Source organism: Myotis yumanensis, unplaced genomic scaffold, assembly GCF_028538775.1.
Source record: "Myotis yumanensis isolate MYYU_CA2020_CCGP unplaced genomic scaffold, mMyoYum1.0.hap1 SCAF_14, whole genome shotgun sequence".
NCBI classification, from domain to species: Eukaryota; Metazoa; Chordata; class Mammalia; order Chiroptera; family Vespertilionidae; genus Myotis; species Myotis yumanensis.
Genome location: NW_027223765.1, coordinates 41,515,917 through 41,529,750, shown reverse-complemented (window position 1 = coordinate 41,529,750; position 13,834 = coordinate 41,515,917). Strand labels below are relative to the sequence as shown.

Sequence of the window (13,834 nt, the reverse complement as noted above, 5' to 3'; positions counted from 1 at the left end):
AGGAAATTCCACAAAAACCTCCCAGCTCCCTTTGCTCTTACTGATCTAATAGTGCAGGGACCTTCTCAGCATTATTTCACGGTGAGCAGATGGTAGTCTGAAATTTTTTTGATATACACAATCCACTGCCAGGGGTTGCCAAGAGGTCAGCAGAACCCAGATTAACAATTGATCAGCTCTAATGGACCGTCATAGCAATAAACTCAGAGCCCGTACACAGACCGGCTACCCCAGTAATAGCAACGGGGCTGACACCCAAGCTGTTAACAGACTTGTGCTTAATAGCATCGCTGCTTTGCAGCTTCAAAACCTTCATGGAAGCCGACAGGCATTCTTCAGTGCACATCCATTCTCTGGAAGGCCTCCCTTTTTCAGGTTTCCGAGAAAGTGTGCATGGCTTACTCTGACCCAGAGATTTCACTGAGGTCTGAGGTCTGGGTAGTGAATGACACTCTGCAATATTGACTGGTTATTTCAACATCTACTCTTGTGTTCAGACCACAACTGAGCCTCTGATAGTTCTTGTGTACTCACACAAAACAGAGGACAGGGCTTCCCAAGAAAACAAAAGCTGTAACACTCCAGGGACTCACTTTCTCGTCCTCTATTTTTTCTCCAGAGAGACCCAACGCTGCATTCGTGTTTACAGCACCACATTTGACAAGGAACCGCTTGTGCTACAACAGGGTTTTATTGTGAAGCTTCAATAATGGGAAGGAAGTCAGAACACTCTGGGAAGATAACAACAGCTCCAGACAGACAAAAGAGAGCGGCTCAAGGTTAGCTGCGCTAAACCACAGAACATGTTTCCTCAGCTGAAGGATAAAAATCCCCTGAAGTCAATTAAAGCATTCCCTTCCTTGCCCATCTGCCTTGACTAGACAACTGGTCTCGGCATAAAATTGACTATGAGACATAAACACCAGATTTTACAAAACAGTCCTTTCTTGCCCTCCCGCAAACTCACTCCTTCCAATTGGACCAATGGATCCAAATATTTAGTCCAGAGAAACCCAAGAACAAGGACATTCTCTTACATAAACACAATACAAGGCTCAAAATCAGGAAAGTCCACATTGAGGCAATATTATTTATCGAATGCATAGTCAATATTCACATCTTTGCTTCTGGTTCAGAATCCAGTTTAGGATCTCATGTTGCATTTAGTTGTCATGTGTCTTTAATGTCCTTTATTCAGGAACAAGTCCTCAATGTTTCTTTGTCTTTCTTGACCTTGACTTTTTTGAACTGTCCAACCAGTTACTTCGTGAACTGTCCAGCCAGTTACTTTGTAAAATATGCCTTAGTCCAGATTCTCTGACATTTTGTCATGATTAGGTTAAGGCTACACCTTTGGGACACACTGTGAAAGAATCCTACATAAGCGGTGTTGTATCCATCCTGGTCATCACATCTGGAAGCTCCTGATGTCACTTGGTCTCATCACTGATGACATTAACTTTGGTTACATATTCAAGATAGTCTCTGCCAGCTTTTTCCCTAATAAAGTTGATATTTTCTCCTTTGTGATTAATGAGTAATTTGTGGGTGGTTGCATTAAGACTGTCAATGTCCTGTTCTTCATCAAACTTTTACCTGCTAATTTTAGTATCAATTGAAGATTCTTATCTCAATCAATCAATACCATAATTTTCTAACTCCATCATTTCTTCCATAGTTATTAATTGCCATGCCATCGTAAGAGCTTCCCTTCTCATTTATTTATGCATTTATCTTTTTATCTACCTGTTTGTTTATTATCAGAGTAGACTCATGGTTTCTTAATTTATTCAATGTTATAATCTAAGTTGATTTGAGATGAGCTTCTGTCCTTTAGTACCAGAATATTCCTGAAAAGGCCTAAGGAACTCCTGAGGAGAGGAAGACAATTTCCCTTGGCAACACATTCAAGAGACCCTTCCTTGCAAGTGTCACACTTACAAAGGCGCTTCCTGATGCTTCCATTAAACCCCTCATGGCCACTCTAGGAAGTCCAGACCCTCTGAAGAGCAGGCACACTGAAGTCAGCATGGCCAGTATATGGCCCCTGGATCTTCCTGGAGCCGCCGCATGGTTGTAGCTGTAGGAAGCGCGATGCTTCTTGCTATATTCAGCTGATTTCTCTGTTCTCTCTCTTGCAGCTGTGCTCAGAAACCGGGGCTGGCTTCTCCACTCCTCTCCAATGTTACCAACAGTGACTAGAACAGCTCCACCTCCCCCTGCAACTTCTTGTGCTTGGCTATATTCCAGGCTCTATTTGCTTTATATGTTGGGGATTATGCCTAAAAATGAACCTCAGATAGTAGGTTTGACATTTTCTGCTTCCCCTCCAGATCTATTCTTCACCCTTCTCCACCCAGTGCAATGCCTCAGGAGGCTGAATCAAGTCAACTATACTGACAGTTGGATTCAACCAATAGTGGGTACCAGCAAGAGATCAGAAGGCTAGAAATTGTTGTTGGGGTATCTTTCCCAAAAACTGCCAGATCATCATGGCTGCACCCCTCTATCAAGTACCCTTTCCATATAGCTACTCTCTGGCTATTAGAAACCTCTCTGTCCCCTGGCTCCTTCAGGCCAGGAGTGTGGCTTGACCTGGGGTGCAACACTATAGCTTGTTGGTTTCATTTACCACACATTTGTAAATATTCCCTTTATTAAACTTTCCTCAATTACCACATTTGAGTGTTCATGCTTTTACCTACAAGGCAAAAAGAAAACCAATGTAGACAGTAATGATGACAAGAGGTAGACCCATGGGACAGAGATACAGCCAAAGCCTATCTCAGGGATCACTATCTTTTCTTTCTTCTGTCTTTATCTTTTTCATATACCACTATTTCCCAATTGTGACCACTAAAAGAGTTATGTTCTATCAAAACACAGACTTAAGGATTCAGGTTTACTCCCTCTGTTTTTTCTAGAAGTAAGGAGAGGCTACACAACTCAGGAATGACAATACAGATAAAATTTACTTCAGAAGAGAAGCAAAGGAACCTCCACATGTTATTCAATTCACTGGCCCCTTCTACTATGTTTTCTCTCTACAAGACAACATCAAAAGCCTTCTCAACCAGACACAGGATTCCATGATGAGATATGAGATTACTACAAGAAATTTATTAAGTGGATGTTCAAATCCCACATCTGTGAATGATTTAATTTTTAAATACAATTAAAATCAATTCAACATTAGATCCATCACAACATTCCTTTCAATCACTTAAGCCAAGGAAGTGTCTGTATTCTGCTATCTATCTTATCAATTTACCATTAAGAGCTCTGGTGATTATTGTCAGTTGGCTGGTTAACTCTCCCAGAATTGGAGAAGAATCCATCAAAATCTGGTTATATTCATGAGCTTGTGTCATCCCACTGCAATTATCATGGTGGACAATGGTTGAGGTTCCCTATCCTGCCTTATCAAAAAATAGGCACATTTATTCCAACTCAGTGTCATCCTCTCAAAGCCTTTCTTTCCCAGCCACTGAAACCTGGCATTCCTGGTACACTGAGTGCTTCTCCTTCAGCAGAAAACAATTAATTCGAACTATAATCACGTACCTGCAAGTCTGCATCGAATTCATGTTTCAGGTGTGCTTCTTCCGCAGCCTCCACCAGGCGCTGAAAAGACAGAAATCGACAGGAAGGGTTACAAGTGTGGCCTGGACCCCATTCCTACAATGTGAAAAGACTGAGTTTTCTCTGTTGCCCCCCAAATGTCAGAGTATATCATGTTCATTGTGACTGGTACCTTTATACCCATGACACTGAACATAGTAACATCAGTGTCAAAATCCAGCTTTTGCCTTCATTATTCAACCATAATTCTTCCAACAGATATTTATTGTTATGTGTGTATAAAGACACACATGTTCCACATCCATTTTTGTATAAAAGACACTGGCCCTTGAGGCTGGATATGGACTCCAGGACCTACCTAGAAAGTACATTCCTTAGGCAGAGAAGGCCCTTAGTCAAAATTTATTGAACTGAATTGACTGTAATTCTAAATGGACTAACTTCCCCAATGCTTTGGAAAACACTACTTATTTTAATTGCCTGCCTCATTCAAGGTCAATTTTTTCTGCACCCAGTTCTAGTATGTAATTATCAGGTGACAGTTATTTGAATTTTATGGGACATCAATGCCATTTTGACAATCTTCATCCCAATAATAAAATCACTGAAATTAAATACACAATTATTCTTCTTAGCCAACTAAATTCAGCCACTTCATATTCTTATGAAAACAACTTAATGAAATTCCATTTAACAATTATTCAACAACCAAAATCATTTCACTTTAATTTGAATTTGCCAGTAAGTTATTTCCCACCATGAAAATGCAAACGAGAAGATATTGCAGAAAATTCATTTATTTAAATAATATTTCACTGAAATTTCATTGAACTAAGAGAAAAATCTTTTGATCCAAATAAAAATGCAACCATTCCTGTTTTTCCCATGGTTAATCTTGCAGCCTATGCTACCTTTAACTTGCTTTCGCTTGACATAATACAGACCTGAATTTAAAAGGCCATGTTTTAAAAAAAAAAATGATGACATTAATCTCTAAATAATCACAAATCCACAGACAAATGTTCCATGAATGATTATTAAATTGGACATAGAAATGAAGAGTCTGAATATGACTGGGTAACTTTGGGCTCTGGTATAGAGCACTAAAGTCTTCTCTCTTCATAGGGGCATACAAAGAAAGAGATAGGCCAGCCAGAGGCCGTGCTGTTACAGACAGGAATCTGGGAGGGCTGGCCAATCTGGCTCCTCACACTCCCTGCAGATGGTCAGAAAGGGTCTGCTCCATCTCTGGTCAATCGAAGAATAGCCCCCAGGAAGCAGGACAGGGCTGGCGACAGAAGAATGAGTTCTAACTCCAGCGCAATGCAACACACTACAATTGTGAGATTTGGGACAAGACCCTTCCCCTCTCTGGGTCATTTCTTCACCTTATGCACATGAAAAGGTGACCCCGGAGCAGTGGTTCTCAAAACGTAGTCCCCCATCAGCAGCATCAGTTTCACCTGAGAGCTTGTTAGAAATACACCTTCTCAGGCCCCATCCAGTCGTGCAGAATTGGGAGCTCTGGGGGTGGGCCTGGCGACCTGTGTTAACAAGCTCTGCCAGTGACTGATCCACTGGCTAAAAACACCACTTAGCCTGATCGTAGCTCAACCCTGATGCCTTGCTGAATGAGCTCCTCCAGTCCTCCAAGGTGTCTCAACTCTCATTTATCTTTTCAAAACCTGTGCACATATCTATTTTCACCATGAGACGTAAAGTACTTTATAGAAGAGAGGCATAAAATGGAGAGGAGGAGAAACTGAGGAAAAGAAAAATAAGAGACACGGTCTACGTAGATTGGATATGTTGGCCCAAAGCTTACATTGGGACAGCTTTCAAAGGGTCGCAGTTTTCTTGGAATTGTCCCAGCCGATGAGGTTTGTCAGCCTTCTGGGATCACAAGACACAATTTGCAAATGGATCGATATGAACCCTGACAGATGAGTGACAGGCAGTGATATATCAAATCAATGTTTTCTTGAGAGCTTATTCTTTTAATCTTTGTAACAGACTTAAAATTTGTATGCATGTATCATAAAAATCAGTTACATATTGAATGTGTATAAATATTATGCACGTCTGAACATTTACATGATCTAAAAGTTATGCATTTTGATTATGTATTTACTTAAACACATAGAAGTTGTTTTTATCATGGTGCCTAAGCATTCTGAGAATCCAGCAATGTCCATCAAAAGTACAAATGATCAAAAGATGGGAACAAATTAATTTCACAATGACCGAGACAGATAATATTGAAAAAAAGTGAAGAATTGGAAATGTACAAAAACACAAAAGCAGTATAGGAACAACAAGTAAGAGAACAAGATGGAAATGATAGGCAAATAGAAATTATGACAGAGTATAGTGTAAAATGCATTTCTTATAAAGCATTTTACTTATATTTGTGTTTGTATGTTAATGTATATCATACATACCATATAACATGTCCAAATATAATATAACATAACATAAAATGTATTTCAACCACAAATACTACAATGCAAGACATGGTGTATAAACAGGTAACACACTGGAAACAATTCAATAAAATTGTACTAATCACTGAGATAAGCCAGAATACTGCTCTCTGTGTGGAGCAGTGAGTACAAGAGAATCTGAACCCTTCTGGCCAGTTTAATGCTCATTTTCAAGTTAGGTTGCTGCATGGCTTCTTCATTTATCACAATGATATTTCCGATCACACTCACTGCAAAGCTTAGGAAATAAGACTCAGGAAAAGATAGTCAACTATACATATCCCTGTCCCATGTGAAACAAGTAAGTACTTTGGAACAGAGCTCTTTGAAAGGATATACCCTTCCTGCAATCAACCGTGGGGTTATCCCAACTGCACCCTGATGCCGGTGGGAGACAGGCTTATATTTTATGAGAAAATTCCGGGGGAAACCCCAAGAATAGGCTCAGCTATTGTACACAATAGTAATGACAAGCAGGACATCAGAACTGTGTACCTTTTGAAAGGAACAAAGGATTGTTTATCTTTCCTCTGAAACACTCGCATAAAAATAAATGAGTGAAAAAAATTGTACCTAAGAAGAAAATCATGTGTCATAAACTTGCCTAAAACAGACTCCTGGGGATAGAGGTTCCCCTGTTAATAAAATAAAAATAAATTGAGTTCTCATTTTTAAAAATCAAGACACCCTGGCCAAGTAGCTCAGTTGGTCAGAGCATTGTCCTAATATGCCAAAATTGAAGGTTCAATCCCTGGTCAGGGCACTTACAGGAATCAACCAACAAATGCATAAATGAGTAGAACATTTCCTCTTTCTATAAAATCAATAATGTTTTAAAAATCAAGACAACTCAACTTCAACTCTGATGCTTGCCAGTAAATAAAAAGCTTAAAATGTCTCTTTCCTGCACAAATATCTCTATCATCTAATTCAAATTAAGTATGCTTTAAAAATAAGTTTAATTATCACCTGCAGGTACAAAAAATCAATTTAAATGTGCTAATATTTTAGTTATTATATAAAAAGCTGCCACTGAGCCTGAGGAAAACTGTTATTCTATTATGTCTATTAGAAAGGCAGTGTGCTTTTAATAATAATAAGTTAATTTTCTCTTGCATGAATTCCCCTTTTGGTTGTGAAGAAGGGCTATAGAATTGCGACTGTGGTTTTTAATTAAAACTGAACACTGGAAATAAAAATGGCTTTAAAGACTTGTATTCAAAAGTGTGCTGTGAGGGAAGGAAAACCAAAAGTTTTGTCCACAGCACCTTTAATGCCAAATTCTCCCCTCTCCCTTTAATGCTGAAAATTTCCTTATTCAATGTAAATGTAATACACACCCTGGGATTGGAACAAAGCACCTAAATGCACAATGTTTTAATTCATGAGTTGATGTACATTTCATTGACTTTTATATTTCTAAATTACTCTTCCTTTTTAGTTAAATAAGTATAAACAGAAGCTACCTTTATAAATAACAAATGCTAGAAGTCATGGACCATGGACAGTATTTATAGCTACGGTGAAATCACAACTGCCTAGGACAGTGGTTCTCAACCTTGGCTGCACATTAGAATCACCTGGGAATCTTTTTAAAATCCTGATTTCTGGGCCTCATCCTCCGGAAATTCTGTTTCTTTGTTATGGGGTGGGGCCACAAAGGCAGCAGCAGGCAAGCAAGCTACCAAGGACAGGGGTGTAAGAGTGAGCACCTCCTGCCAACCCAAAACCTCTTGGATGGGGCCACAACATTAGTGACAAAGAAACAGAATTTCCGGAGGATGAGGCCCGGAAATCAGGATTTTAAAAAGATTCCCAGATGATTCTAATGTGCAGCTAAGGTTGAGAACCACTGGCCTAGGGGAATAGCAGGGATATTAAAGCATTTCATTTAAAATCGCATCTTATCTCTTGTTCCAACGACCCCACATTATCCCTACAACACTACAGAATGCTGTCTTCCATCTCCTCTCCCAAAACACTGGAATAAAGAATAAAGTTAAAGACATTATAGAGGTCAAACTTCCTGTCATGGTCCAGCAGGGGGAAATAGGACACCAGGTCAAAGTGAAAATTGAATCAGAAGAAGAAAATGATCTTTTGTTCTGTTTGTATTTCATCTTTTTGTTCCTGGTCATTCTGGCTTTCTAGGAGGAACGCCGGGAAGATGCCATGAGCGTGGGAGGAGATAGAAAATGTAATCACACAGCCTCAGTGACCTACTGCTGGACTCCTACTGGTTCCATCAAGATGAGCAAATTGTGTACAAATGAGAAAAGTTTCAATAAATATTCCTAAAATCGGGGGGTTCATTATGGACAAAACTCTTAAAGCAAAACAAATATTAAAACCGAAAAAAAAACATTTTGATTTCTCATGCTAAAGCTAAAAAGTGTTGCTTTGTAAATGCTGTTATAATGGAATATTGGAAAATGCCAAAGCACTTAATATGTTCAATGGTTTTCATTGAATGTTTTGCAACAATACATTTAATATCACACCAGGGTTTTTATTGCCATTTTTTTCTAGAATGAATACATAATTCTTTCTTAAATACTGCTTAAACTCCACTAAGGGGATAACTGGGAAAAATCTATAATCATTAACATGGATTTAAGCTGCAGTGATGATTAACTTGGAGATAGTTTTGAATTGTCATTAATACCAAATCAATAAGAGCTAAGTGTGAAGGAAGATAACCCAAAGGAGTGATCAAAGAGAAGTAACAATTTCCCCCACAAGCATACCCAGTGTGGCACGTCGTCTTTCCCTCACACTGGCTTTAGTGGCTGTTGTCGTAAGGGCTAGCATTTAATAGAATGAGAGTTACAACACTGTGTACATGGGATTGATGCTCTCCTAGCACCAAGGTTCCTGGCAGGCTTGACCTCTGCATGATGACCATCTACAGAGGTGAGGACAGAGAATACCCGTATCCTCTCCATAGTCACAGATTTCAAACTCTGTGGATCTTTAAAACAAAATGAAACAATTCCATCCTCATTAAATGCCATCAGCACATCAAAAGATGTCTCTAGGAATCTGGGCAAAATGAGACGGATGTGTTCCCAGGACTAATTTCAAACACTCTTCTCTTGTATGAAGGTCAGAAAACAATAGTTTAAGAACCATGAAGCTCAAAAACAAAAAAGTAAGATATTAAAATTAACACTATCATTTCTTCTGTCACTGAGGATAGAGTTTGTATTGCTCTGTAACAGTGTAGATTAATCCTCACTGCTTTTGTTGCTAGAGTTATTGGATGGTGATTTTGCAAAGTGTGGAACCTACCACCATGAGCCATGAAACAACAGGAGGCGGTTTCCAGAAGGATGAGGGACAGGCACAAGGCAAGTAGCTCTTTCATGTGAAGGGATGAATGACAAAGAACATTGGCAGTAGGTCAGGAAGCTCCCCACAAGTGACATTTAGGCTGAGCCCTACAGGAGAATGGGAGGTTCTTCCAGAAGGAAAGAAGCTGACAGACTGTTCCATCCCATGGAAACATTGTAAACAAAGCTTTGGAGGCAAGAAAAGTTCTGGAAACAGCTGGACCTCAGAGACCTACATGGAGGCCACAGCCTTGGCTGGGTGACCATCAGGCAAGAAATCAGGGCAAAGGAATAACCTGGAGAGAAGGACACAATTAGACAAGAAGAAATCCAATTCATTTTCCGATCCTGCTCTGAAATGATGAAACTGCAGGTGGAGTCCTATCTGAGAGCTTAATGTTATTTAGTAATCCTTCCTCATACAAGTGTTTTTACTTTGCAATTCCAATCAAAATGACCCATATAATTCACCAACTATCAAGATGATCGTTTCTTTAGAGAAAAACAACTTTTAAGGAGCCTCCATTATTTCTTTGTTCCTTCGGAAGAAATAAGCTTTGCTGCACACGAATGAACATTTTGTATAAAATGACCTTCTGCCTGAAAGCCACAAAGATTGCTTCTGCTTTAGAAACAGCAAACATTTCAAAGTGGATTAGAAAAGCTAATCTATGAAGTTTCCAGAGAAAGCAGGTAACAGAGCAATAGAGCAAACACATCTCTCTGTGGGTGGGAGCTCTCTTCCTCCCCTTCCTGTCTCTTTCAGATTACATGAGGCTACACCAGCCTTTGACAAGACAAACTAAGCCTGGAGTCGACATCAGAAGACACAATCACAATCAATACCAAATTATCTTTGTTTCTACTGGAGATACCAGTTATCAATTTGAGATTGCTTAAATTAATACCTATTATCAACACGAATGGCCTTTTTCCAAACCAAAGGCATCTTGCTCTACATCTAAGGCTGCATTGGCCCAAAGTGCAGCATTGGCAAAGCTTCTGGAGATGGAAACAGACGAACTTCGCTGAAATGGCTGCCCAAGGGCCAAGGCAGCTGGGGAGGAAACAGGAAAAGAAGTCAACCTTGTCTTTCAGCCCAAAGTAATTTTTCCCAGTGATGCAGCATTTTTAAGAATTGTCTTCTGCTTAGGTAACCCTCTGGGAATGGTTTAGGGTTGATAATCAAAATCAAGACTATCCTATAGAATTATAATAAAAACCTAATATGTTAAGTGTCTGGTCGGCCGTTCAACCAATCAAAGTGTAATATGCTAATGATATGCTAAGGCCACTTAACCACTTGCTATGACGTGTGCTGACCACCACAGGGCAGACAGTCGACCGGTCAACCAGTTGCTATGATGTGCACTGATCACCAGGGGGAAGACATTCCAACCGGTAGGTGAGCTTGCTGCTGGGGTCTGGCCAATTGGGAGTGAGCCAGACAGGCTGGACATGCCCTGGAGCCCTCCCACGGTCCTTCCGCAGCTGGCCAACCTCCCATGTCCCTCCCCAGCCCCAATCGTGCACCGGTGAGGTCCCTCAGTCTGGTCTGCACCCTCTCGCAATCCAGGACCCCTCGGGGATGTCAGAGAGCCAGTTTCAGCCGGATCCTGCAGGCCAGGCCGAGGGACCCCACTGGTGCATGAATTCGTGCACCAGGCCTCTAGTTTAACCATAACCCTTAGAAAATCCACTCAGGGCCCTTCAGTTTTGAGCTGATCTAGTTCCTTTGTGGACAATGGAACTGTTATTCATTTCCCAAGGGGTCAGCTCAGGATGAACCCAACTATGACATTATATCACTTTTAGGATAAACATTTGTTTTACACACTGGAAACCATCTATCCCTGAGGGCTCTGACGGTGGTGAACACAATCTGTCCCAGCCCTTAATTAGAACCTTTTCAGCACCTCCTCAGAGGTTTGGACTGGAACCCGCAATGATGGAGCTTTGAAGATACGGTCCAATGACCTAAGGAAGATGGGGACATCTGCCTACAGTAAGACAGGCAGGACAAGAAAAGGCACAGCCAAGGTAAGAGGATGATAGTCTGGGTGGGAAAGTCTGTCCTATGACAGTTTCCATTCCTGGTGGTAGTGACACAGTGCCATCACTTCCATTCAATTTAGCTTAACAAGTATTTGTTGAGAGTCTATGAAGTAATCAGAACAGCAACAAGAACTGAGTGGGACACCAGAGATCAATGACTTGTCTTGGCCTTCAGGAAGCTTTCGGTCTTTTAAGCATTATGGCCCAGTAGGACCAGACACATCTCCGAGCCCCAAAACAGGGTCTGAGTCCTGGTCATCCAGCTCACTAGCTGCTCAAGTCAAAAACTGTTCTCCTCTCTGGGCCTTGATGTTCTTCTCTGATGAACTAAAAAAAGATCCTCTTTAGTTGATCTTCTATGTGTGAATTTGATGAGAATGCACACACACAAAACATTTCCTCCAGTTCTGCACGAGTGTGAGATATTGTTGCGATGGGACAGGGGGAGAGGCAAGGTTTTCAGGCACAGCACAGCTTGCCTGGAACAAGGAAACGTCAGCGTCTGTGCCTCCCACACTTGGCTCTCAGATGGGAGAACTTGGAAGAACTCCTCAAGTTCACAGTTACATGGAGGTTATATGAAAGTTAATTCTGCTGCCAAGGAAAGGACTCCAAGTCTGTGTTCTCAAACGTGAGGCTGAGCACCTGCTCCTTAAGGACTGGTTTTCAGAATCCAGAACTCTCTTTCTCAGCTTCAGCAACAAAATCTGTGATCAGTGAGGCTGAAAATGAACTGAGGCAAGAGCCTGTATCGAAAGGCTTGACTGATGTCCTCAGAATGGCGCAGGCACAATGAGTAAGCTGTTTGCCAACACAAGCTCCTTTGATGGATGGCACTGTGAGACTTAGAGTGTGGCAGGGCAGCGAGTGTGACAGGATGGTAAGTGTGGCAGGACCAGCGAGTGTAACAGGCAGCTCCCAGCCCCTGGACCCCAATCATAGCCAGGAAAGGAAAAATATACCCTTCTCCTTGATCATGGAAAAATGAGGAACAATTTCCATGTCTGTTCAGACTTTACCTGCTCAAGATGGGTTTTTGTTTAAATCTGATGCAGGGAAAATGCTATTTTAATTTCCTTTTCATTATTCCCTTCTATCTATGCCTCTAGATACTTGCTAGGCAACTTCAGTTTGGGAGGGAACATATCATATTGGTCCAGAGAGCAGGCCCTGGGTCAGACAACTTGACTAAATTTTGGCTCCAGCTACTTAAAGAAAATAGTCTGGGCAAAAGTTCTTAATACATAGTAAATGTCCATTAATGTTAGCTCTTATTACTGTCAATGGTGACAACAATGGTGATGATGATGATTAAGTATGTGAGAAGAATTATGCCAGAGGCTTTGGCCAGGAAGATGACAAACACATCCATAGTTCAGCTGGAAGGAGATGAAATTAGACAATGTGACATGGGCTATCCTAGGAGGTGACATAAGGTGATAATAGCACGCAATTATTGGGGTTCACACTTCCTATCCTAGTGCCAACTGTTCTAGTGACTCAGTCAATTAAACCCGTTAATCCTCACAAGTGTCTTATGAAGGAAAGCACAGATATCATCCCAACTTTACACATGGGGAAACCAAAGGGCAGAGAAGTTAAAGTGTTATGAAAACTCAAAGCAGAGAGCATACAACTCTGCCAGGGCATGGGGCACCAGTGTGGGGAAGGTTTCATACATGTGACAGTGAGCCTGAGGTACAGGATGAGTGGAAGTCAGCCAAGTGGCCCAGGGAAACTATGGGAGAATGAGCAGCAAAGTATCCAAGGTAAGAGGAGCCTCATGTGTCTACAGAGTGGCAGATGGTTTGTAAGGGGGGAGGTCAGTGGTGTTGAAGAAAAGGGTGCAAAACGGCAGGCAAGTGAAGTTCAGGTGAGCAAGGGCAATGAGCAAGGCTAAGGAATACTATTTCTATGCACAGTGGGGGTGGGGAGCTGAAGAGATCTGATTGGGCATAAAAGCAACAGGATCAGTTCTGAAATTTAAGTCATCTTTAAATTAATCTGGTAGCAGGGAGGGGATAAACCTGAAACATAGAGAGACTGTAGCAGGGAAACCATTTGCTTTAATGCCACTTATTCCACAAATATCTCAAGCCATCAGCGAGTCATATAGACTCTCTCTACAAAATATGCCCCACGTTTTATAGCTTTTAGCATGACCTCCCCTGGAACAACCCCAATCAAAGCCATAGCTATGTCCCCCTGGAAACTCCAGCCCCCTAACATGTCTTCAGTTTCTTCTTCAGGCCCTACATTCAATTCTTTACACAGTTGCCAGGCAGAGCCTTTTAAGTATAATTCTGATATCATCGTTCCCCCCTTGAAACCCCTCAATCACTTCCCATTACTCATGACCATGACCCACAGGCCCATCACAAT

At 41.2% G+C, this 13,834-nt stretch overlaps 1 protein-coding gene across 2 annotated transcripts in view; it reads right to left on the bottom strand.

Annotated features, from left to right (window-relative positions):
- The window catches only part of CACNA2D3 (calcium voltage-gated channel auxiliary subunit alpha2delta 3), an 812,027-nt gene that overhangs the window by 572,672 nt on the left and 225,521 nt on the right, over positions 1-13,834 (bottom strand). For both annotated transcript variants that reach the window (XM_070390783.1, XM_070390784.1), the window contains exon 4: positions 3,565-3,624. In XM_070390783.1, the coding sequence (XP_070246884.1) occupies positions 3,565-3,624 (60 nt within the window). The remainder of the gene's footprint in view (positions 1-3,564; positions 3,625-13,834) is intronic.